Genomic DNA, 25,443 nt, shown 5'->3' with positions numbered 1-25,443 from the left:
TAAAGGTAAAAAGTAAACCTTTTAAAATATAGAAGACACATGTTCAATTATAATAAAAAACAATTTTAAAAGTCTGCTGTCATAGCCCCTAAGGTATAACATCAGATATCTTTTTAAAAATTATCTCTAATGACTTATTCGATCTCAGGAATGTATACACCCAAGCTAAAAAAAAACCAAAAAATGTCCAGTTGAAATTTGAACTCTTTTTAAAACTGGATAGGTCCTATGTTTTGGTTACTCGTTTCAATCGTGTAGTTGAATAATGGGGAGCCAACCAAAGCGACAGTTTAACTAAACTTTGAACTGTTGGACTTAAATAAATGTTGGACTTATTCTCACCACAGGCCAATAAAGTTGATATGTTTTTGTTGGTGTGTGTATGTGTGTGTGTGTTTTGCTTGGACTAGTAAAAGTCACTCCTGATAATGATTTTTTTTCTCATCCAAGTTTGGGCATTTCTGTGTCGAGTGTAGTGTCATTTTTGTTTTTCGCTGGGAGTGTATCTTTCTCCATTCAGATGAAAACTTTGTACACCCTCTACTTGACATCTTTGTACATCCTCTACTTGACCTACACTTAAACAGACTCTCCTGCTGAAAGACGTCAGTAGAAAATTTTTGTCATGACTAGAACTTTGACACGTACATCTGTTTGACTTGGAAGGAATTGAGTTTCGTGTTTTTTGGTTGCTTCTAGTCTATGTGTTTGACCCTGATGTAGCTAGAGCCATGCATACCTGTCAGTGGATGTAATGTCTACCAGCTAAGCTGACATTGTCAACGACCGCATGGTGACAAGAGTAGCTTACATGAGTAATAGAACTATGCACCATTGTTTTATCATGTCTCCATTTTTATCATACTTACAACATAACACGATTACTTTCTGGTATATTTTATAACTGTAGTCGTCGTGAAGTCAATGCATGGTGTCACTTTTAGACGATGGTCAAAAAATAATTTCTCGGATGCTACGATTTAAGGATATCAGCTCTCAGTAACAAGTTTAATTTTTGGCACATAAAAACATTATTTTTTCAGCTCATTTTTGTTGCCGAAATTAATTTTAATCTGACATATTAATACAGACTCGAGGCTACATTTATGTTGGTTGATCTTCATGTTGGTAGATGGAGGCTACATGTTGGTAGATGGAGGCTACATGTTGGTAGATGGAGGCTACATGTTGGTAGATGGAGGCTACATGTTGGTAGATGGAGGCTACATGTTGGTAGATGGAGGCTACATGTTGGTAGATGGAGGCTACATGTTGGTAGATGGAGGCTACATGTTGGTAGATGGAGGCTACATGTTGGTAGATGGAGGCTACATGTTGGTAGATGGAGGCTACATGTTGGTAGATGGAGGCGTTGATAAAGGCTACATGTTGGTAGATGGAGGCTACATGTTGGTAGATGGAGGCTACATGTTGGTAGATGGAGGTGTTGATGGAGGCTACATGTTGGTAGATGGAGGCTACATGTTGGTAGATGGAGGCTACATGTTGGTAGATGGAGGCTACATGTTGGTAGATGGAGGCGTTGATGGAGGCTACATGTTGGTAGATGGAGGTGTAGATGGAGGCTACATGTTGGTAGATGGAGGCTACATGTTGGTAGATGGAGGCTACATGTTGGTAGATAGAGGCGTGGATGGAGGCTACATGTTGGTAGATGGAGGCTACATGTTGGTAGATGGAGGCTACATGTTGGTAGATGGAGGCGTTGATGGAGGCTACATGTTGGTAGATGGAGGCGTTGATGGAGGCTACATGTTGGTAGATGGAGGCGTTGATGGAGGCTACATGTTGGTAGATGGAGGCTACATGTTGGTAGATGGAGGCTACATGTTGGTAGATGGAGGCTACATGTTGGTAGATGGAGGCTACATGTTGGTAGATGGAGGCTACATGTTGGTAGATGGAGGCTACATGTTGGTAGATGGAGGCTACATGTTGGTAGATAGAGGCGTGGATGGAGGCTACATGTTGGTAGATGGAGGCGTGGATGGAGGCTACATGTTGGTAGATGGAGGCTACATGTTGGTAGATGGAGGCTACATGTTGGTAGATGGAGGCTACATGTTGGTAGATGGAGGCTACATGTTGGTAGATGTAGGCTACATGTTGGTAGATGGAGGCTACATGTTGGTAGATGGAGGCTACATGTTGGTTGATGGAGGCTACATGTTGGTAGATGGAGGTGTTGATGGAGGCTACATGTTGGTAGATGGAGGCTACATGTTGGTAGATGGAGGCTACATGATGGTAGATGGAGGCTACATGTTGGTAGATGGAGGTGTTGATGGAGGCTACATGTTGGTAGATGGAGGCGTGGATGGAGGCTACATGTTGGTAGATGGAGGCTACATGTTGGTAGATGGAGGCTACATGTTGGTAGATGGAGGCTACATGTTGGTTGATGGAGGCTACATGTTGGTAGATGGAGGCTACATGTTGGTTGATGGAGGCGTGGATGGAGGCTACATGTTGGTAGATGGAGGCTACATGTTGGTAGATGGAGGCGTTGATAAAGGCTACATGTTGGTAGATGGAGGCTACATGTTGGTAGATGGAGGCTACATGTTGGTAGATGGAGGCTACATGTTGGTAGATGGAGGCTACATGTTGGTAGATGGAGGCGTTGATAAAGGCTACATGTTGGTAGATGGAGGCTACATGTTGGTAGATGGAGGCTACATGATGGTAGATGGAGGCTACATGTTGGTAGATGGAGGTGTTGATGGAGGCTACATGTTGGTAGATGGAGGCGTGGATGGAGGCTACATGTTGGTAGATGGAGGCTACATGTTGGTAGATGGAGGCTACATGTTGGTAGATGGAGGCTACATGTTGGTTGATGGAGGCTACATGTTGGTAGATGGAGGCTACATGTTGGTAGATGGAGGCTACATGTTGGTAGATGGAGGTGTTGATGGAGGCTACATGTTGGTTGATGGAGGCGTGGATGGAGGCTACATGTTGGTAGATGGAGGCTACATGTTGGTAGATGGAGGCTACATGTTGGTAGATGGAGGCTACATGTTGGTAGATGGAGGCGTTGATAAAGGCTACATGTTGGTAGATGGAGGCTACATGTTGGTAGATGGAGGCTACATGTTGGTAGATGGAGGCTACATGTTGGTAGATGGAGGCTACATGTTGGTAGATGGAGGCGTTGATAAAGGCTACATGTTGGTAGATGGAGGCTACATGTTGGTAGATGGAGGCTACATGTTGGTTGATGGAGGCGTGGATGGAGGCTACATGTTGGTAGATGGAGGCTACATGTTGGTAGATGGAGGCGTTGATAAAGGCTACATGTTGGTAGATGGAGGCTACATGTTGGTAGATGGAGGCGTTGATAAAGGCTACATGTTGGTAGATGGAGGCTACATGTTGGTAGATGGAGGCTACATGTTGGTAGATGGAGGCTACATGTTGGTAGATGGAGGCTACATGTTGGTAGATGGAGGCTACATGTTGGTAGATGGAGGCTACATGTTGGTAGATGGAGGCTACATGTTGGTAGATGGAGGCTACATGTTGGTAGATGGAGGCTACATGTTGGTAGATGGAGGCTACATGTTGGTAGATGGAGGCGTTGATAAAGGCTACATGTTGGTAGATGGAGGCTACATGTTGGTAGATGGAGGCTACATGTTGGTAGATGGAGGCTACATGTTGGTAGATGGAGGCTACATGTTGGTAGATGGAGGCTACATGTTGGTAGATGGAGGCTACATGTTGGTAGATGGAGGCTACATGTTGGTAGATGGAGGCTACATGTTGGTAGATGGAGGCTACATGTTGGTAGATGGAGGCGTTGATAAAGGCTACATGTTGGTAGATGGAGGCTACATGTTGGTAGATGGAGGCTACATGTTGGTAGATGGAGGTCCTTATGGCTGTTATTTATTTGTTCAGATCTGTATCATGCACTTTTTAAACTAAGTTCTGGTGTAAAATGTAAGAGAACAGAAGGGATGAGACCAGTGGTTTACACTTTGGCTATTTATAAGTGGATGGTTATTAATTTCATCTTAACAAAAGAAACGAGAAATGTGTAGGTTGGGTTGAGATGGTCGCCACAGGTTTGACTTGCCCTAAGTAGATTGCAAACTCTTGATGTGTCTCTTTAACTTCACTAATGGAATCATCTTGAAATTTGACCTGGAGACCTTTAAGCAGGCAAAGCTTGGGAACGTGCATGCAAAATGACCTTTGATCTTTAAGCAGCCTGAATTGATTATTTCTAACCTTTGCAGTGCCGGGTATAGATAGTGGAGTAAGGCGAGAGGCGCATTCCGTCTTCCCCCTAAACCAGAGACGCCACTGGAAGTATTTGACTCTCCACAGTTTGAAGAAATCTTTGTTTATTTTTTAATGGAAGTCAAATACAATTTTGAAAATATTTAAAGTGGAGACCATGACTCATTCCCAAGCCATTTATAGTTGTATCATTTTTATTGATTAACGTTAAACCACATTAATACAATTGGCAGCTTATAGTTGTATCATTTGTATTGACTAACGTTAAACCACATCTCTACAATAGGCAGTTTCGTGAAGCAAATATTGGTGGAAATTTGTAGGCAGTAGCATGACCGATACATTTAGAATTTTTACAACCATTGAATTTAAACCGTTGTTTTAAAACAAGCAAGCCTAGAACAATGTAAGTCGTTTGATAAGTTGATCTGAAAGTTGGGATGGTCAAGTTGAGATGGTCAAGTTGAGATTGTCAAGTTGAGATGGTCAAGTTGAGATGGTCAAGTTGAGATGGTCAAGTTGAGATGGTCAAGTTGAGATGGTCAAGTTGAGATGGTCAAGTTGAGATGGTCAAGTTGAGATGGTCAAGTTGAGATGGTCAAGTTGAGATGGTCAAGTTGAGATGGTCAAGTTGAGATGGTCAAGTTGAGATGGTCAAGTTGAGATGGTCAAGTTGAGATGGTCAAGTTGAGATGGTCTAGGTGAGATGGTCAAGTTGAGATGGTCAAGTTGAGATGGTCAAGTTGAGATGGTCAAGTTGAGATGGTCAAGTTGAGATGGTCAAGTTGAGATGGTCAAGTTGAGATGGTCAAGTTGAGATGGTCAAGTTGAGATGGTCAAGTTGAAATGGTCAAGTTGAGATGGTCAAGTTGAGATGGTCAAGTTGAGATGGTCAAGTTGAGATGGTCAAGTTGAGATGGTCAAGTTGAGATGGTCAAGTTGAGATGGTCAAGTTGAGATGGTCAAGTTGAGATGGTCAAGTTGAGATGGTCAAGTTGAGATGGTCAAGTTGAGATGGTCAAGTTGAGATGGTCAAGTTGAGATGGTCAAGTTGAGATGGTCTAGGTGAGATGGTCAAGTTGAGATGGTCAAGCCGAGCAATCAAAATGTTAAAACCTTATGTTTGTTGTATGTATTTGATATCGAGTATTGTGTTGTCTATTGAGTTACAAACGATTGCGGTGAGCGAGATAAATCGAAATGTGTTTCAGTTTTCGAAAAGGAGACATGAAACGGGTGATCTCTGTGAAACAGGCCCATGGTCTTTTTCATGTTGAATTACTCTTTTGGCTGCTAAATTTACAAGTTACATTTTTTTTAAATATTTTTTTTTACCTATGAACTGTATATTTCAATAATTTATGTGGAAAAAAAACAATTATAAATTTTCAAGTCGTCAGTTCTGTGTCTGATAAGGTTTATAGTAATTAATTACTTCCTGTTTCAAGTAAAAGTTAAAAAAAAATTACTGGTATTCAAGTCAGATCCTATATTAAGCATCATACAAACATATACCACAGAAACATCATCTACACCTATACCACAGCAACATCATCTAAACCTATACCACAGCAACATCATCTAAACCTATACCACAGCAACATCATCTACACCTATACCACAGCAACATCATCTACACCTATACCACAGCAACATCATCTACATCTATACCACAGCAACATCATCTACACCTATACCACAGAAACATCATCTAAAGCTATACCACAGCAACATCATCTACACCTATACCACAGCAACATCATCTAAAGCTATACCACATCAACATCATCTAAAGCTATACCACAGCAACATCATCTACACCTATACCACAGCAACATCATCTAAACCTATACCACATAAACATCATCTAAAGCTATACCACAGCAACATCATCTACACCTATACCACATCAACATCATCTAAACCTATACCACATCAACATCATCTAAAGCTATACCACAGCAACATCATCTACACCTATACCACAGCAACATCATCTAAACCTATACCACATAAACATCATCTAAAGCTATACCACAGCAACATCATCTACACCTATACCACAGCAACATCATCTAAACCTATACCACATAAACATCATCTAAAGCTATACCACAGCAACATCATCTACACCTATACCACAGCAACATCATCTAAACCTATACCACAGAAACATCATCTACACCTATACCACAGAAACATCATCTACACCTATACCAAAGAAACATCATCTAAACCTATACCAAAGCATGTAATTCGGTTTTTTCTACATGCATACAACCATGAAAGCCGCTTTCATGAGTTTCTAAACGTGTGTTTCTGCGACTGAAAAGACCGTCATTATAATGGATAGTTTGACTAGACCCTCATTAGAATTTATAGTTTGACTAGAGCTCAATGATATATGCCATTAAAATGATATATAGTTGGATTAAAGAATCATTCGCATGGATAGCTAGTTTGACTATAGAATACAGGACATCATTAAAATCCAACAAAGAACGAAGAAGAAGAAGATTAAAATCCAACAATTTCTTTTTTTGTCAGGTGTGACGTGGATTACTACTTGTCATCTCAGTTACTGTCAAGAAGGTATGTATTCATTTCCAAACGCTGTTTGTTTAACCGTATAGAATGCTGAAGAGGGGGGCGCATCATATATGCTTGTTTCAATAGGAAGGAGAACGTATGCATCTTTCACTAGAGAGGGCTGGGTCTACGTTTCTATCCCGGGTCTAACTATCCAGATAGACTGGGTCTAACTATCCAGATAGACTTGGTCTAACTATCCAGATAGACTGGGTCTAACTATCCAGATAGACTTGGTCTAACTATCCAGATGGCCTGGGTCTAACTATCCAGGTGGCCTGGGTCTAACTATCCAGATAGACTGGGTCTAACTATCCAGATAGACTGGGTCTAACTATCCAGATAGACTTGGTCTAACTATCCAGATAGACTTGGTCTAACTATCCAGATAGACTGGGTCTAACTATCCAGATAGACTGGGTCTAAATTTCTATCCCGATAGCCTGGGTTAGTGACTGTAGCCTGGGTTAGTGACTGTAGCCTGGGTTAGTGACTGTAGCCTGGGTTAGTGACTGTAGCCTGGGTTAGTGACTGTAGCCTGGGTTAGTGACTGTAGCCTGGGTTAGTGACTGTAGCCTGGGTTAGTGACTGTAGCCTGGGTTAGTGACTGTAGCCTGGGTTAGTGACTGTAGCCTGGGTTAGTGAGCCTGGGTTAGTGACTGTAGCCTGGGTTAGTGAGCCTGGGTTAGTGACTGTAGCCTGGGTTAGTGACTGTAGTCTGGGTTAGTGACTGTAGCCTGGGTTAGTGACTGTAGCCTGGGTTAGTGAGCCTGGGTTAGTGACTGTAGCCTGGGTTAGTGACTGTAGCCTGGGTTAGTGACTGTAGCCTGGGTTAGTGACTGTAGCCTGGGTTAGTGACTGTAGCCTGGGTTAGTGACTGTAGCCTGGGTTAGTGACTGTAGCCTGGGTTAGTGAGCCTGGGTTAGTGACTGTAGCCTGGGTTAGTGAGCCTGGGTTAGTGACTGTAGCCTGGGTTAGTGACTGTAGCCTGGGTTAGTGAGCCTGGGTTAGTGACTGTAGCCTGAGTTAGTGACTGTAGCCTGGGTTAGTGACTGTAGCCTGGGTTAGTGACTGTAGCCTGGGTTAGTGACTGTAGCCTGGGTTAGTGACTGTAGCCTGGGATAGTGACTGTAGCCTGGGTTAGTGACTGTAGCCTGGGTTAGTGACTGTAGCCTGGGTTAGTGACTGTAGCCTGGGATAGTGACTGTAGCCTGGATTAGTGACTGTAGCCTGGGTTAGTGACTGTAGCCTGGGTTAGTGAGCCTGGGTTAGTGACTGTAGCCTGGGTTAGTGACTGTAGCCTGGGTTAGTGACTGTAGCCTGGGTTAGTGAGCCTGGGTTAGTGACTGTAGCCTGGGTTAGTGACTGTAGCCTGGGTTAGTGACTGTAGCCTGGGTTAGTGACTGTAGCCTGGGTTAGTGACTGTAGCCTGGGTTAGTGACTGTAGCCTGGGTTAGTGACTGTAGCCTGAGTTAGTGACTGTAGCCTGGGTTAGTGACTGTAGCCTGGGTTAGTGACTGTAGCCTGGGTTAGTGAGCCTGGGTTAGTGACTGTAGCCTGGGTTAGTGACTGTAGCCTGGGTTAGTGACTGTAGCCTGAGTTAGTGAGCCTGGGTTAGTGACTGTAGCCTGGGTTAGTGACTGTAGCCTGGGTTAGTGAGCCTGGGTTAGTGACTGTAGCCTGGGTTAGTGACTGTAGCCTGGGTTAGTGACTGTAGCCTGGGTTAGTGACTGTAGCCTGGGTTAGTGACTGTAGCCTGGGTTAGTGACTGTAGCCTGGGTTAGTGACTGTAGCCTGGGTTAGTGACTGTAGCCTGGGATAGTGACTGTAGCCTGGGTTAGTGACTGTAGCCTGGGTTAGTGACTGTAGCCTGGGTTAGTGACTGTAGCCTGGGATAGTGACTGTAGCCTGGGTTAGTGACTGTAGCCTGGGTTAGTGACTGTAGCCTGGGTTAGTGAGCCTGGGTTAGTGACTGTAGCCTGGGTTAGTGACTGTAGCCTGGGTTAGTGACTGTAGCCTGGGTTAGTGACTGTAGCCTGGGATAGTGACTGTAGCCTGGGTTAGTGACTGTAGCCTGGGATAGTGACTGTAGCCTGGGTTAGTGACTGCAGCCTGGGTTAGTGACTGTAGCCTGGGTTAGTGAGCCTGGGTTAGTGACTGTAGCCTGGGTTAGTGACTGTAGCCTGGGTTAGTGACTGTAGCCTGGGTTAGTGACTGTAGCCTGGGTTAGTGACTGTAGCCTGGGTTAGTGACTGTAGCCTGGGTTAGTGACTGTAGCCTGGGTTAGTGACTGTAGCCTGGGTTAGTGACTGTAGCCTGGGTTAGTGACTGTAGCCTGGGTTAGTGACTGTAGCCTGGGTTAGTGACTGTAGCCTGGGTTAGTGAGCCTGGGTTAGTGACTGTAGCCTGGGTTAGTGACTGTAGCCTGGGTTAGTGACTGTAGCAACACCGTTGATGAACGCCAGAAATCACCTACTTTCTAGCGGTGGGGGTGAAGGCGTCTCAAATAATTTATTGGGGGGGGGGGGGTTGAGTATCACATTCTTTCCGGGAAAAGTCGTGTTCCCAATTTGCTGGGGGGGGGGGGGGGGCTTCTCACCTAGTTTCTAAAAAGTCCCTCATCTCTAGATGCCTGGTGCTTCTCCTACTCTCTCCCTCTCCTTCTCCTGTTGTACCAAACGGCATGTGGCACATCCCTGTCTGCTGTGGTTGATAACCTTTGGAAAGTGAGTCTTTTCTTTTTCTTGTAAATACATCCTCACAGGGTTAGGGAGGGCCATATATTATAGTGTTAGCATAGACGGTTAGAACCAGTCCATGATGGTGGTTAGAGTGGACGGTTAGAACCAGTCCATGATGGTGGTTAGAGTGGACGGTTAGAACCAGTCCATGATGGTGGTTAGATTGGACGGTTAGAACCAGTCCATGATGGTGGTTAGATTGGACGGTTAGAACCAGTCCATGATGGTGGTTAGATTGGACGGTTAGAACCAGTCCATGATGGTGGTTAGATTGGACTGTTAGAACCAGTCCATGATGGTGGTTAGATTGGACGGTTAGAACCAGTCCATGATGGTGGTTAGATTGGACGGTTAGAACCAGTCCATGATGGTGGTTAGATTGGACGGTTAGAACCAGTCCATGATGGTGGTTAGAGTGGACGGTTAGAACCAGTCCATGATGGTGGTTAGAGTGGACGGTTAGAACCAGTCCATGATGGTGGTTAGATTGGACGGTTAGAACCAGTCCATGATGGTGGTTAGATTGGACGGTTAGAACCAGTCCATGATGGTGGTTAGATTGGACTGTTAGAACCAGTCCATGATGGTGGTTAGATTGGACGGTTAGAACCAGTCCATGATGGTGGTTAGATTGGACTGTTAGAACCAGTCCATGATGGTGGTTAGATTGGACTGTTAGAACCAGTCCATGATGGTGGTTAGATTGGACGGTTAGAACCAGTCCATGATGGTGGTTAGATTGGACTGTTAGAACCAGTCCATGATGGTGGTTAGATTGGACGGTTAGAACCAGTCCATGATGGTGGTTAGATTGGACTGTTAGAACCAGTCCATGATGGTGGTTAGATTGGACGGTTAGAACCAGTCCATGATGGTGGTTAGATTGGACGGTTAGAACCAGTCCATGATGGTGGTTAGATTGGACTGTTAGAACCAGTCCATGATGGTGGTTAGATTGGACTGTTAGAACCAGTCCATGATGGTGGTTAGATTGGACGGTTAGAACCAGTCCATGATGGTGGTTAGATTGGACGGTTAGAACCAGTCCATGATGGTGGTTAGCATAGACGGTTAGAACCAGTCCATGATGGTGGTTAGAGTGGACGGTTAGAACCAGTCCATGATGGTGGCTAGATTGGACGGTTAGAACCAGTCCATGATGGTGGTTAGAGTGGACGGTTAGAACCAGTCCATGATGGTGGTTAGAGTGGACGGTTAGAACCAGTCCATGATGGTGGTTAGATTGGACTGTTAGAACCAGTCCATGATGGTGGTTAGATTGGACGGTTAGAACCAGTCCATGATGGTGGTTAGAGTGGACGGTTAGAACCAGTCCATGATGGTGGTTAGAGTGGACGGTTAGAACCAGTCCATGATGGTGGTTAGAGTGGACGGTTAGAACCAGTCCATGATGGTGGTTAGATTGGACGGTTAGAACCAGTCCATGATGGTGGTTAGAGTGGACGGTTAGAACCAGTCCATGATGGTGGTTAGAGTGGACGGTTAGAACCAGTCCATGATGGTGGTTAGATTGGACGGTTAGAACCAGTCCATGATGGTGGTTAGATTGGACGGTTAGAACCAGTCCATGATGGTGGTTAGATTGGACTGTTAGAACCAGTCCATGATGTTGGTTAGATTGGACGGTTAGAACCAGTCCATGATGGTGGTTAGATTGGACGGTTAGAACCAGTCCATGATGGTGGTTAGATTGGACGGTTAGAACCAGTCCATGATGGTGGTTAGATTGGACTGTTAGAACCAGTCCATGATGGTGGTTAGATTGGACGGTTAGAACCAGTCCATGATGGTGGTTAGATTGGACGGTTAGAACCAGTCCGTATTTAAAATTGACGGTTTTAATACAACTTCAATATCAACGTAAAGAAATAAAGGCTAAGCAGCGCCATTGTTGTAAAGGTTATACAAGCACGCTAATAAACAAGAGTGTGAGAGGAATCCCAAGCCGATCAGGGAGAGAAATCTTGAGAGCCATGTTAGCGGCACATGGAAGAAGTTGAGGAGATTTTGACATTAGCGAGTAAAGGAGATGGCATTGTTGCCACGTTAGCAATGCTGCATTGTTTAGTTCTGATGGACGCGTTATGTCATGTGCAGTTTACCTGCCAATGTTTTATTTACCTGCCTGTATTTTGTTGTGTGATGTATGCCATGTAATGTAGTAAGATGTGTATGATACAACATATAATACAGCATACGTGTCTGATACAACATACGTGTCTGATACAGCATACGTGTCTGATACAACATACGTGTCTGATACAGCATACGTGCTTGTTACTGAGCTAAAAGTTTTAGCTCGCGTGTTGCATGACTGGCAAGTACGGGTCAATGAATGGTTCAATATTGGCCAAGTACGGGTCAATGAATGGTTCAATATTGGCCAAGTACGGGTCAATGAATGGTTCAATATTGGCCAAGTATGGGTCAATGAATGGTTCAATATTGGCCACTTCATGACTGGCAAGTATGGGTCAATAAATGATTCAATATTGGCCAAGTACGGGTCAATGAATGATTCAATATTGGCCACTTCATGACTGGCAAGTACGGGTCAATTAATGATTCAATATTGGCCACTTCATGACTGGCAAGTATGGGTCAATTAATGATTCAATATTGGCCACTTCATGACTGGCAAGTATGGGTCAATGAATGATTCAATATTGGCCACTTCATGACTGGCAAGTACGGGTCAATTAATGATTCAATATTGGCCACTTCATGACTGGCAAGTATGGGTCAATGAATGATTCAATATTGGCCACTTCATGACTGGCAAGTACGGGTCAATTAATGATTCAATATTGGCCACTTCATGACTGGCAAGTATGGGTCAATGAATGATTCAATATTGGCCACTTCATGACTGGCAAGTATGGGTCAATGAATGATTCTATATTGGCCACTTCATGACTGGCAAGTATGGGTCAATGAATGATTCAATATTGGCCACTTCATGACTGGCAAGTATGGGTCAATGAATGATTCAATATTGGCCACTTCATGACTGGCAAGTATGGGTCAATGAATGATTCTATATTGGCCACTTCATGACTGGCAAGTATGGGTCAATGAATGATTCAATATTGGCCACTTCATGACTGGCAAGTATGGGTCAATGAATGATTCTATATTGGCCACTTCATGACTGGCAGGTATGGGTCAATGAATGATTCAATATTGGCCAAGTACGGGTCAATAAATGATTCAATATTGTCTCATTTAACGAACAGTTGCCCTAAGTTGATGTACTGGCGCCTGCCACCGTGTGTCAGATCTCATTTATTATTGAGAACATCTTTTCACTTGACTAAAGTCAGTCCATTTTTTGATCGATTGTTGATAGGTTCGAATGGAATGTTCTGATTCTTGAACTGTTTGATCTGAATTCAATGAACGACTTGTGAAGCAACTCTGATGTGTTGAGTTGAACATTTGCTGCTAAGCTAGTACAAAACCACCAACATTACAAACTTAGCTGTAGGAAATAAAAGTACTATTGCGTACGTCAGTTGCGTAGGTCAGTGGTAGCTCAACTTAACTGTAGGAAATATATAAATATAAATGTAAGTCTGTAATAGAAAACCAAGAATAAAAATATAAGTCAGTAATACAATGAGAGGAGGGGGCTACCCTACAGGATAACACCACAGGATAACACCACAGGATAACACCACAGGATAACACCACAGGATAACACCACAGGATAACACCACAGGATAACACCACAGGATAACACCACAGGATAACACCACAGGATAACACCACAGGATAACACCACAGGATAACACCATTTTTAATCGGGGTGAAATAAAGGGTTAGTTTAATTTTACTGTACACGTGCAAGTAACACCAAACTGTACATGTACAAGTAACATCAAACTGTACACGTACAAGTAACACCAAATTGTACAAGTAACACCAAACTGTACATGTACAAGTAACACCAAATTGTACAAGTACAAGTAACACCAAATTGTACAAGTAACACCAAACTGTACAAGTAACACCAAACTGTACAAGTACAAGTAACACCAAACTGTACAAGTAACACCAAACTGTACAAGTAACACCAAACTGTACACGTACAAGTAACACCAAACTGTACAAGTACAAGTAACACCAAACTGTATACGTAACATCAAACTGTACAAGTAACACCAAACTGTACAAGTAACACCAAACTGTACACGTACAAGTAACACCAAACTGTACAAGTACAAGTAACACCAAACTGTATACGTAACATCAAACTGTATACGTAACATCAAACTGTATACGTAACATCAAACTGTACAAGTAACACCAAACTGTACAAGTAACACCAAACTGTACACGTACAAGTAACACCAAACTGTACAAGTACAAGTAACACCAAACTGTACAAGTACAAGTAACACCAAATTGTACAAGTAACACCAAACTGAACAAGTAACACCAAACTGTACAAGTACAAGTAACACCAAATTGTACAAGTACAAGTAACACCAAATTGTACAAGTAACACCAACCTGTACAAGTACAAGTAACACCAAACTGTACAAGTAACACCAAACTGTACAAGTAACACCAAATTGTACAAGTACAAGTAACACCAAACTGTACAAGTACAAGTAACACCAACCTGTACAAGTACAAGTAACACCAAACTGTACAAGTAACACCAAACTGTACAAGTAACACCAACCTGTACAAGTACAAGTAACACCAAACTGTACACGTACAACTAACACCAAATTGTACAAGTACAAGTAACACCAAATTGTACAAGTAACACCAAACTGTACAAGTACAAGTAACACCAAACTGTACAAGTAACACCAAACTGTACATGTACAAGTAACACCAAATTGTACAAGTACAAGTAACACCAAATTGTACAAGTAACACCAAACTGTACACGTACAAGTAACACCAAACTGTACAAGTAACACCAAACTGTACAAGTAACACCAAACTGTACAAGTAACACCAAACTGTACAAGTACAAGTAACACCAAATTGTACAAGTACAAGTAACACCAAATTGTACAAGTAACACCAACCTGTACAAGTACAAGTAACACCAAACTGTACACGTACAACTAACACCAAATTGTACAAGTACAAGTAACACCAAATTGTACAAGTACAAGTAACACCAAATTGTACAAGTAACACCAAACTGTACAAGTAACACCAAATTGTACAAGTAACACCAACCTGTACAAGTACAAGTAGCACCAAACTGTACAAGTACAAGTAACACCAAACTGTACAAGTACAAGTAACACCAAATCGTACAAGTAACACCAAACTGTACAAGTAACACCAAACTGTACAAGTACAAGTAACACCAAATTGTACAAGTACAAGTAACACCAAATTGTACAAGTAACACCAACCTGTACAAGTACAAGTAACACCAAACTGTACACGTACAACTAACACCAAATTGTACAAGTACAAGTAACACCAAATTGTACAAGTACAAGTAACACCAAATTGTACAAGTAACACCAAACTGTACAAGTAACACCAAATTGTACAAGTAACACCAACCTGTACAAGTACAAGTAGCACCAAACTGTACACGTACAAGTAACACCAAATTGTACAAGTACAAGTAACACCAAATTGTACAAGTAACACCAAACTGTACACGTACAAGTAACACCAAACTGTACAAGTACAAGTAACACCAAACTGTACAAGTACAAGTAACACCAAATTGTACAAGTAACACCAAACTGTACAAGTAACACCAAACTGTACAAGTACAAGTAACACCAAACTGTACAAGTAACACCAACCTGTACAAGTACAAGTAGCACCAAACTGTACACGTACAAGTAACACCAAATTGTACAAGTACAAGTAACACCAAATTGTACAAGTAACACCAAACTGTACAAGTAACACCAAACTGTACAAGTACAAGTAACACCAAACTGTACAAGTAACACCAAACTGTACAAGTACAAGTAACACCAAACTGTACAAGTAACACCAAACTGTACACGTACAAGTAACACCAAACTGTACACGTACAAGTAACACCAAACTGTACATGTACAAGTAACACCAAATTGTACAAGTACAAGTAACACCAAATTGTACAAGTACAAGTAACACCAAACTGTACAAGTAACACCAACCTGTACAAGTACAAGTAGCACCAAACTGTACACGTACAAGTAACACCAAATTGTACAAGTACAAGTAACACTAAATTGTACAAGTAACACCAAACTGTACAAGTAACACCAAACTGTACAAGTACAAGTAACACCAAACTGTACACGTAACACCAAACTGTACAAGTACAAGTAACACCAAACTGTACAAGTAACACCAAACTGTACACGTACAAGTAACACCAAACTGTACACGTACAAGTAACACCAAACTGTACACGTACAAGTAACACCAAACTGTACAAGTACAAATAACACCAAATTGTACAAGTAACACCAAACTGTACAAGTACAAGTAACACCAAACTGTACAAGTACAAGTAACACCAAACTGTACAAGTAACACCAAACTGTACAAGTAACACCAAACTGTACAAGTACAAGTAACACCAAACTGTACAAGTACAAGTAACACCAAACTGTACAAGTAACACCAAACTGTACACGTACAAGTAACACCAAACTGTACAAGTAACACCAAACTGTACACGTACAAGTAACACCAAACTGTACAAGTACAAGTAACACCAAACTGTACAAGTACAAGTAACACCAAACTGTACAAGTAACACCAAACTGTACACGTACAAGTAACACCAAACTGTACAAGTACAACTAACACCAAACTATACAAATAACACCAAACTGTACACGTAACACCAAACTGTACACGTACAAGTAACACCAACCTGTACAAGTACAAGTAGCACCAAACTGTACACGTACAAGTAACACCAAATTGTACAAGTACAAGTAACACCAAACTGTACAAGTACAAGTAACACCAAATTGTACAAGTAACACCAAACTGTACAAGTACAAGTAACACCAAACTGTACAAGTAACACCAAACTGTACAAGTAACACCAAACTGTACAAGTACAAGTAACACCAAACTGTACAAGTAACACCAAACTGTACAAGTACAAGTAACACCAAACTGTACACGTACAACTAACACCAAACTGTACATGTACAAGTAACACCAAACTGTACAAGTACAAGTAACACCAAACTGTACAAGTAACACCAAACTGTACAAGTACAAGTAACACCAAACTGTACACGTACAACTAACACCAAACTGTACATGTACAAGTAACACCAAACTGTACACGTACAAGCAACACCAAATTGTACAAGTACAAGTAACACCAAACTGTACAAGTAACACCAAACTGTACAAGTACAAGTAACACCAAACTGTACAAGTAACACCAAACTGTACAAGTACAAGTAACACCAAACTGTACACGTACAACTAACACCAAACTGTACACGTAACACCAAACTGTACAAGTACAAGTAACACCAAACTGTACAAGTAACACCAAACTGTACAAGTACAAGTAACACCAAACTGTACACGTACAACTAACACCAAACTGTACATGTACAAGTAACACCAAACTGTACACGTACAAGTAACACCAAATTGTACAAGTACAAGTAACACCAAACTGTACAAGTAACACCAAACTGTAAAAGTACAAGTAACACCAAACTGTACACGTACAACTAACACCAAACTGTACACGTACAACTAACACCAAATTGTACAAGTACAAGTAACACCAAACTGTACACGTACAAGTAACACCAAACTGTACAAGTAACACCAAACTGTACAAGTACAAGTAACACCAAACTGTACACGTACAACTAACACCAAACTGTACAAGTAACACCAAACTGTACACGTACAAGTAACACCAAACTGTACAAGTAACACCAAACTGTACAAGTAACACCCAGCTGTACATGTACAAGTAACATAAGCGACCCGATGAGAACAACTGTAACTTAACGTTGGGGGAGGGGAGGGGAAGGTGGATTTATGGGGGGTTCCCCACCCTTACATAGACCACTTACTGACTGGCATGTGATTTTTTTGTATAGTTACTTGCCCTTTAAATTATAAACATTCACTTACAGTAGCCCACTCATAATGATTCGAATTGCTTTAAAAGAAAAAGCAACACCAAAAGTGTAATTTTTGCCTTAATTACATCATGTTATAGAAATTATCTTTTCATTTGAATCTTTTTACTGAAGGTACGGATTTACATCCTGATATATATATATATATATATATATATATATATATATATATATATATATATATATATATATATATATATATATATATATATATATATATATATATATATATATATATATATATATATATACGCGATACACACTTCCTGGGTTGACCTACAAGACGTTAACGTTAAACTGCTTTGCCTTCATTGAGGTGGAAATCCAGTTCACTTTTCTTCCTGCTCCCCCTACCTGTATGCTTAATGGTAGCTCCCAACGACACGAGGCTTACAAGCCACATGATACCAATAAGGAAACAAAACCGCCTGAAACAAAGAAGTTTTGCCATCATATTTCACCGCCATTCCTCTCGTGTTTTTTTGCCATCTTGATTCCATTAGCTTCTCTCAGGAAGGACGAATGCGAAATGGCGTATCGATAACGCTTTAGAGATGCTTAGAACGATACTAAAACAGCAAAAGTAAATCGAACACTATAAGATCTAGGGGTAATTTTTTTTTGCGGGGGGGGGGGGGGGGGGGGGGGTTCAGATGCAAACCTTTTTACTTCATAAAACAGAGATTTAAGGGGAAAAAAAATCTTTGGTTATTAATCTTGAGCAGATAATTGCATGAGCCATATCAACACAAAACTAGACGTGAACCATATCAACACAACTAGACGTGAACCCTATCAACACAACTAGACGTGAACCCTATCAACACAACTAGACGTGAACCCTATCAACACAACTAGACGTGAACCCTATCAACACAACTAGACGTGAACCCTATCAACACAACTAGACGTGAACCCTATCAACACAACTAGACGTGAACCCTATCAACACAACTAGACGTGAACCCTATCAACACAACTAGACGTGAACCCTATCAACACAACTAGACGTGAACCCTATCAACACAACTAAACGTGAACCCTATCAACACAACTAGACGTGAACCCTATCAACACAACTAGACGTGAACCCTATCAACACAACTAGACGTGAACCCTATCAACACAACTAGACGTGAACCCTATCAACACAACTAGACGTGAACCCTATCAACACAACTAGACGTGAACCCTATCAACACAACTAGACGTGAACCCTATCAACATAACTATGCGGTCACTAAGTGCTTACATCGTCTTGAAGCTTGAAACAAGTTGTGGTCAAAATATCATTTCTCTGTCAAAGTTCATTTGCCAGTTGCTGGTGCTTTCTCTCCCTCTCTCCCTCTCTCCCTCTCTCCCTCGCTTCTCCCTCTCCGAGCTTACTGAAAACACCGCCACAAATATTCACAGCACTAAAGATATTTAATTTTGTTATAAACAAAGGTTAAAGTTGAATGTTTGAATCAATTGCTATCTTTAATGAATCAGCTGATGAAACAATACTATCTGCCAAATATGTTTTCATAAAGAGACAAATAAAACTGAGACTGGCCAAATTTGGTATCGCTTCTTGCTCGCAGTCACTGCTATATGACGTAGTACATAGAACCTAGAAGACGTAGATACTCTCCACAGCAGATATGAAGGTATGATGATTGGAACGACACTAGTCTCAGCTCAGCTCCGACAAACACGTAGTTTTTTTCCCAGTGTGTATCCATCTCCCCCCCCCCCCCCTCCCCCACTTTTTTTGTTTCTCAGGCAACCAATTATGAAAACAATATAAGACATCTCTTGGTCTTTGTCTAGCTATTTGTGGCTAAGGGGGAAATACCTCCATGGCATCAGCTGTTTTCTATTAAGACAGTGATGAATAGTGCGTGGTACTTGCGTTGGCTACACACGCCAACAGTTATCTAACATCAGCGGCTCGCGGGACCATTGCCTATTTCGTTTATTACATCGTCTAGATAGCCCACTGGAAACAAAGTATTAACGCCAGATTTTACAATCTGTGCTGGTCTTTATCTACTACAATAGTTGTTTCAATTATTTGTTTTTAGTAGCTTGACTTGAAATAATTATGTTGGCCTATAGCTGACCCCTATAAGCTGGAGTAAATCTCCCCTAAACTTTCTCTAAGTTCGTCCATAATACTAAGGAGGATCGGACTTTGGGCAAAAGAAATAAAGACGTTAGTGACAAAACCGCTCATTGTTTTTTTTACTTTCTCGTATATACAAAGTATACAGAAAGTCTTGTAATCGTTTTACACCTCACTGATACAGAAAAACGTAATTTTGCAATCTTGTCGTATGTCTGTGTGTATGTGTGAGTGTGTGTGTCTGTAAACATGATAACTTGAGTATCGTTACAGCTAGGTTGATGAAATTTCATATATAAGTATTTTATCAAAATCGTAGATCCGTATAAACGTTTGAGCGATTTCCGATAACCGGAAATAATACTTTTTTATTTTGAATTTTTTAAAAGTCTATAGCTTGAGTAATATTTCAGATAGATAAATGACATTTCACACTTAAGTAAAAGATCTAATTCTCTACCTTCTGTTAAATTTTGAGCAATTTCCGTTGACCGGAAGTAGTAATTTACGCTATTTCCGATTTCTCAAAAAACTAATGTAAATTTATAAAGTACTAATAATATTCCGCACTATTATGCACATTTTATTTGGCGTTCACTGGTGTGCAATTCTTTTTTCTACGAGATTTTATTCTATTTTTTAAAGTTTAAGTATTTAAAATGGATTAAAATTCATGTCTATATCCCGAGTTCCCATCCCCTGTTTTTTTTATATAAGAATATTTGAGAAAGTTTAGGGGAGATCACTCCCGGTTTATTTTTTATTGAGAAAACACATATAGTTAAAAAAAAACTAAATATCTTTGAGAAATTGAAAATAGAGCAAATACCCCATTATAAAGCACTAATTTTTCGATTATTATACACAATTTAAATAGAATAGAATTTTGTAGAAAATAGAATTGCACACCAAAAGTAATGTAAAATTATTAAATTCTTATGTGTTTTTTTTATTTAAGAAATCGGAAATAGCGTAAAGTACTCCTTACGGTCACAGGAAATCACTTAAAATTTGACAGATTCAAGAGAATATGATCTTATACCTTTGTATGAAATTATGTCTGCCTAATTGGAACGGTACTCAAACTATGGGTATTTTAAAAACTTGAAAAAGAATAAAGTACCACTTCCATGTATATGATTTTTTGGCTTATTTATGAACTTTCGTCTACCATACCTAACCAGTACTTAGGTTTCTCATGAAAATAGAGTAAAGTGCCTCTTCAGCTATCCGGAAATTGTTCAAACGTTGAAAGAAACCTTTACATACATTGTTATACTTACACGTGAAAGTTCGTTCACCTAACTTAAGTTGTAGATACTCTAGTCATTGGTTTTGAGAAACCGGATTTAGAATAAGTACACTTCTGGTTACCGGAAATCGCTCAAACGTTGATAGAAAAATACAAATTGGATATAATATACACAAATAAAATTTTGTCAACCAAACTAAAACGGGACTCAAATTATCGCGTTTACACACACACAAACACACAAACACACAGAGAGAGAGAGAGAGAGAGAGAGAGAGAGAGATAGCAAAAACTAAGTTTATTTTTCGGCCTTAAAAGGTTTCAAAATGCCAAACTTTGTCAAAATCTCGATTTAGATTTTTGCACATTACAAAAACCCGTATACGATAAATTAGGGTGTAAGACAGTGAAAACTGTCAAAATATGTGTGTTAATTATTCAGCACGATTACAATACTTTCTCTATTTCTCTGTAAATGAGAAAGTAAAATGAACGGCCTATAACGTACCACTATCATTTAATAATGTAGGTCTATAGCTTACAACTATACAAAAAATGTAGGTCTATAGCGTACCGGTTAAAAATTTCAACGCAGACCTACAATATCTTTTACCTCCCTAGGGTGTAGCAATTTTGTAAATCTGTAAAAAGATGTGTTAATATATTCTCATAAATTATGTAGGCCTTTATTCAACGGTGTGTTAAATATATTACATAAGTAATTTCATTTGATGATATTCTGTCAGTGTACGGCTACTTAAACTATGCAATACCTTATTACGTTTGTGTAAGAAATGTATACAAGTCCGTTTTCAATTATTTTTCAGTCCACTTGTAGGAAGTCTGTATTTAGCCCACATGTTTAAAGTCTGTATTTAGCTCACATGTTTAAAGTCTGTATTTAGCCCACATGTTTCAAGTCTGTATTTAGCCCACATGTTTCAAGTCTGTATTTAGCTCACATGTTTAAAGTCTGTATTTAGCTCACATGTTTCAAGTCTGTATTTAGCCCACATGTTTCAAGTCTGTATTTAGCCCACATGTTTCAAGTCTGTATTTAGCCCACATGTTTCAAGTCTGTATTTAGCTCACATGTTTCAAGTCTGTATTTAGCCCACATGTTTCAAGTCTGTATTTAGCCCACATGTTTCAAGTCTGTATTTAGCTCACATGTTTAAAGTCTGTATTTAGCTCACATGTTTCAAGTCTGTATTTAGCTCACATGTTTAAAGTCTGTATTTAGAATGTCTGTATTGAGCCAGACGCGATGATTGTTTCTCAATGTTTCCACAGTTACCCCACCCAGTACGTCTACCCAGCATCCTACCTAGCAGCAGCAGCAACAACTCCTGGTATGCTCACGACAATGCCAGCCACAAGCCCACTGTCACCAACCCCTGCCGGTAACTTTATATGCACCTCAATAACAGAATACACCATTTTATGACGGAAACAATTTTCTTCATAATAATTCATAGACAGGCACCACTCGTAGCATTACTTGATTAATACTTCTTCGCGTGTTGTCCATTAAATATCCCTTGCCTGGTAGGTGTAGTGGAGGGGTGCAGAAGGGGGAGCTCAAATGGTATTTCCCGTTGGCAGTTTTATTTTATTCTTAAGCAATTAAAAACACATACTCCCTCATGCTTCAAAGGACCCCTCCCTTCCAACCCCCGAAAGTAGGTCAAACCAACTTTATTGTTGCAAGTTATTCTTCAATTATCCTTGACCCATTGTATCAACATATTTTCAGTATATGGCTAATAGAGGAATAAATCTATAGGCCCACCAGAAGGTTCTTGTGGGATCACGCTTGTACTGACCATAAAAACAGGCAGAAAAACCTGAAGGATATAAACAAGCAAAGAAGCGGCAGAAGTTCTAAGCCATTATGACTTTTAAAAGAATAAAAGCATTGGAACAAAATATTTCTTTATACGCAAATAGCGATTTATATTCAACCTTCTAATTAGCAAATTCTGAGAAGGTACATCAGTAAACTAAACGCTACTTCAGATACTACGCAAGGTGACAGCAAGCTGGGGGGGGGGGGTGCTACCATGGGCTTGGGGTGGGTAGGGAATAGGTAATTGTACTGAGGGATTCGAGGGACGGGTAATAACAGTGGGTAATGTCTTAGACCCGCACTTATCATACGTAACATTATTTTAAGCTCAGTTGCAAACATATAGTATACATATAGTACACATATAGTATACATAAAGTATACTACATGTCTAGAATTTTTTTTCCAGTAAGTAGGCCCTAAGTAGTCCCCCCTCCCATACATGTTCTGATAAAATGAACTTGACCACATTGTGGCGGGTTTTTGTTGTTGTTGACTTGTATAATATACATGTCTCAAGTATAAAACAGTGTAAGTGGTATCAGTTGGCCTGCAAACGATTACATATGGTTCTCGCGCAGAGTATATTCATATACTCATATTTTCTCTTTTTCTTTTTGGTGCATTAACATAAACTAGAGTAGGCTAATTAACACAAACTAGAGTAGGCTAATTAACATAAACTAGAGTAGGCTAATTAACATAAACTAGAGTAGGCTAATTAACATAAACTAGAGTAGGCTGATTAACATAAACTAGAGTAGGCTAATTAACATAAACTAGAGTAGGCTAATTAACACAAACTAGAGAAGGCTAATTAACACAAACTAGAGAAGGCTAATTAACATAAACTAGAGTAGGCTAATTAACATAAACTAGAGTAGGCTAATTAACATAAACTAGAGTAGGCTAATTAACATAAACTAGAGTAGGCTAATTAACATAAACTAGAGTAGGCTATTTGTCGCGTGCGCGGCGATCTCATAAGAAATACTAATATGAAAACAAACAAAACACGTTTTATGAAATGCCCAAGCTGATTTAGCTGAGTTAGTGACTTAAATAATTCATTTAAAATCCAGTTTTAGCTCACTTATTTTTATTAATTTATTGGCGACTAATCATCAGAGTTTCTTCCAGGCATCTCTTCGGGGAAAGTCTACCCTTACCCCTCCCCTGAAAATATCAAGTGCTCCGCGGAGAAAAAGTCTGAAAGAAACACTGTTAAACATCTATTGATGTTCCTTTAAGTTTTCTTCATATTCTAGAATTGTCAATATCGAAAATATATAATATGGTTGGAACTAAATAGAAATAGCAAATAAAAGTATCATTAAAGCTATAGCTGCAAAATAGTAATGCGTGTGTGACATATTGATAGTTTGGCGTAGGATAAGTCGGGGAACAAACTAGACTAGATGTGTTAGAGTGAACTCATTTTTAGACGCATACTCAACCATGCTATCACTAAACTTTTAAAGGAAACTTCGAACACATGCCTAAGTTAAGATTAATCCCAGAGGCGTAGCGAGGAGGGGGGCGGGGGTGTGGACCCCACCGGTTGACACCATTTAGGTGGGAGTGAAACCAGGGCAAAAAAATTGCAAACTATAGAGAAAACAATTCTACATCCAACTGTATTATTTACAGACCTTAGATAAACATCGTTACTATTAAGCCTGCAGTGATTAAAGCATATGCACATACATGCACGCGTATGTGGCATACATTTACATTATAAGGCGACACACACAAAGAGCATTATATATATATATATATATATATATATATATATATATATATATATATATATATATATATATATATATATATATATATAATATACTTTGTTTCTTGGGGGGGGAGGGGGGGTGACACCACGATTAATCCTAATCTTGGGAAATCATCAATGGTTATAATTAAAATTATTTCCTATCAATTTGATGTTGTCAACAGGTACACCCACCCAGTATGCCCTGGACTACGCCTCTGCTTATTCTGCCGCTACTGCTGCCCAGTTTGCTGCTAGTGGTTATGAGACCTATAACCCTTACACGACAGCTGCTACAACTGCTGGTTTTGGCGTGGGAGTCCCTGCTGGCTACACTTACGCCATGCCACAACAGATTGCTGCAAGCACAACACACTTTGCCCAGTATCAACCTCAGCAAATACAAGAAAGACTGCAATAAAATGTTTTTTTTCAATTTGAAAATAGCATTCTTTTCATGAGATTTTATTTATGGATATAACTAACATGGCTTAAACTAAAAATAAACTAAATACTTATATATATATATATATATATATATATATATATATATATATATATATATATATATATATATATATATATATATATATATATAAACCCAAATAAATACATAATTTATGCTATGAATCAAAGTTGATCTAACTTATTTTAATTGTATGTTGTTTTTTACCATAAATCACTGAGGTTTTTCAATGATTATATGATTTGATGTGCAGTT

General features: G+C 40.0%; 1 protein-coding gene across 2 annotated transcripts in view; it reads left to right on the top strand.

Annotated features, from left to right (window-relative positions):
* Positions 1-25,241, top strand: part of LOC131942257 (RNA-binding protein 24-B) — a 59,009-nt gene extending 33,768 nt beyond the window's left edge. For both annotated transcript variants that reach the window (XM_059302017.1, XM_059302016.1), the window contains exons 5-7: positions 6,820-6,864; positions 22,396-22,505; positions 24,908-25,241. In XM_059302017.1, coding sequence (XP_059158000.1) covers positions 6,820-6,864; positions 22,396-22,505; positions 24,908-25,143 — 391 coding nt within the window. In that variant the 3' untranslated portion in view covers positions 25,144-25,241. The remainder of the gene's footprint in view (positions 1-6,819; positions 6,865-22,395; positions 22,506-24,907) is intronic.
* The last annotated feature ends 202 nt before the right edge of the window (positions 25,242-25,443 follow it).

This window comes from Physella acuta, unplaced genomic scaffold (assembly GCF_028476545.2).
Source record: "Physella acuta isolate Inbredline_101_S28 unplaced genomic scaffold, ASM2847654v3 ptg000398l, whole genome shotgun sequence".
NCBI classification, from domain to species: Eukaryota; Metazoa; Mollusca; class Gastropoda; family Physidae; genus Physella; species Physella acuta.
The sequence above is the reverse complement of the archived record's forward strand: the minus strand, read 5'-3'. Positions and strand labels throughout refer to the sequence as shown.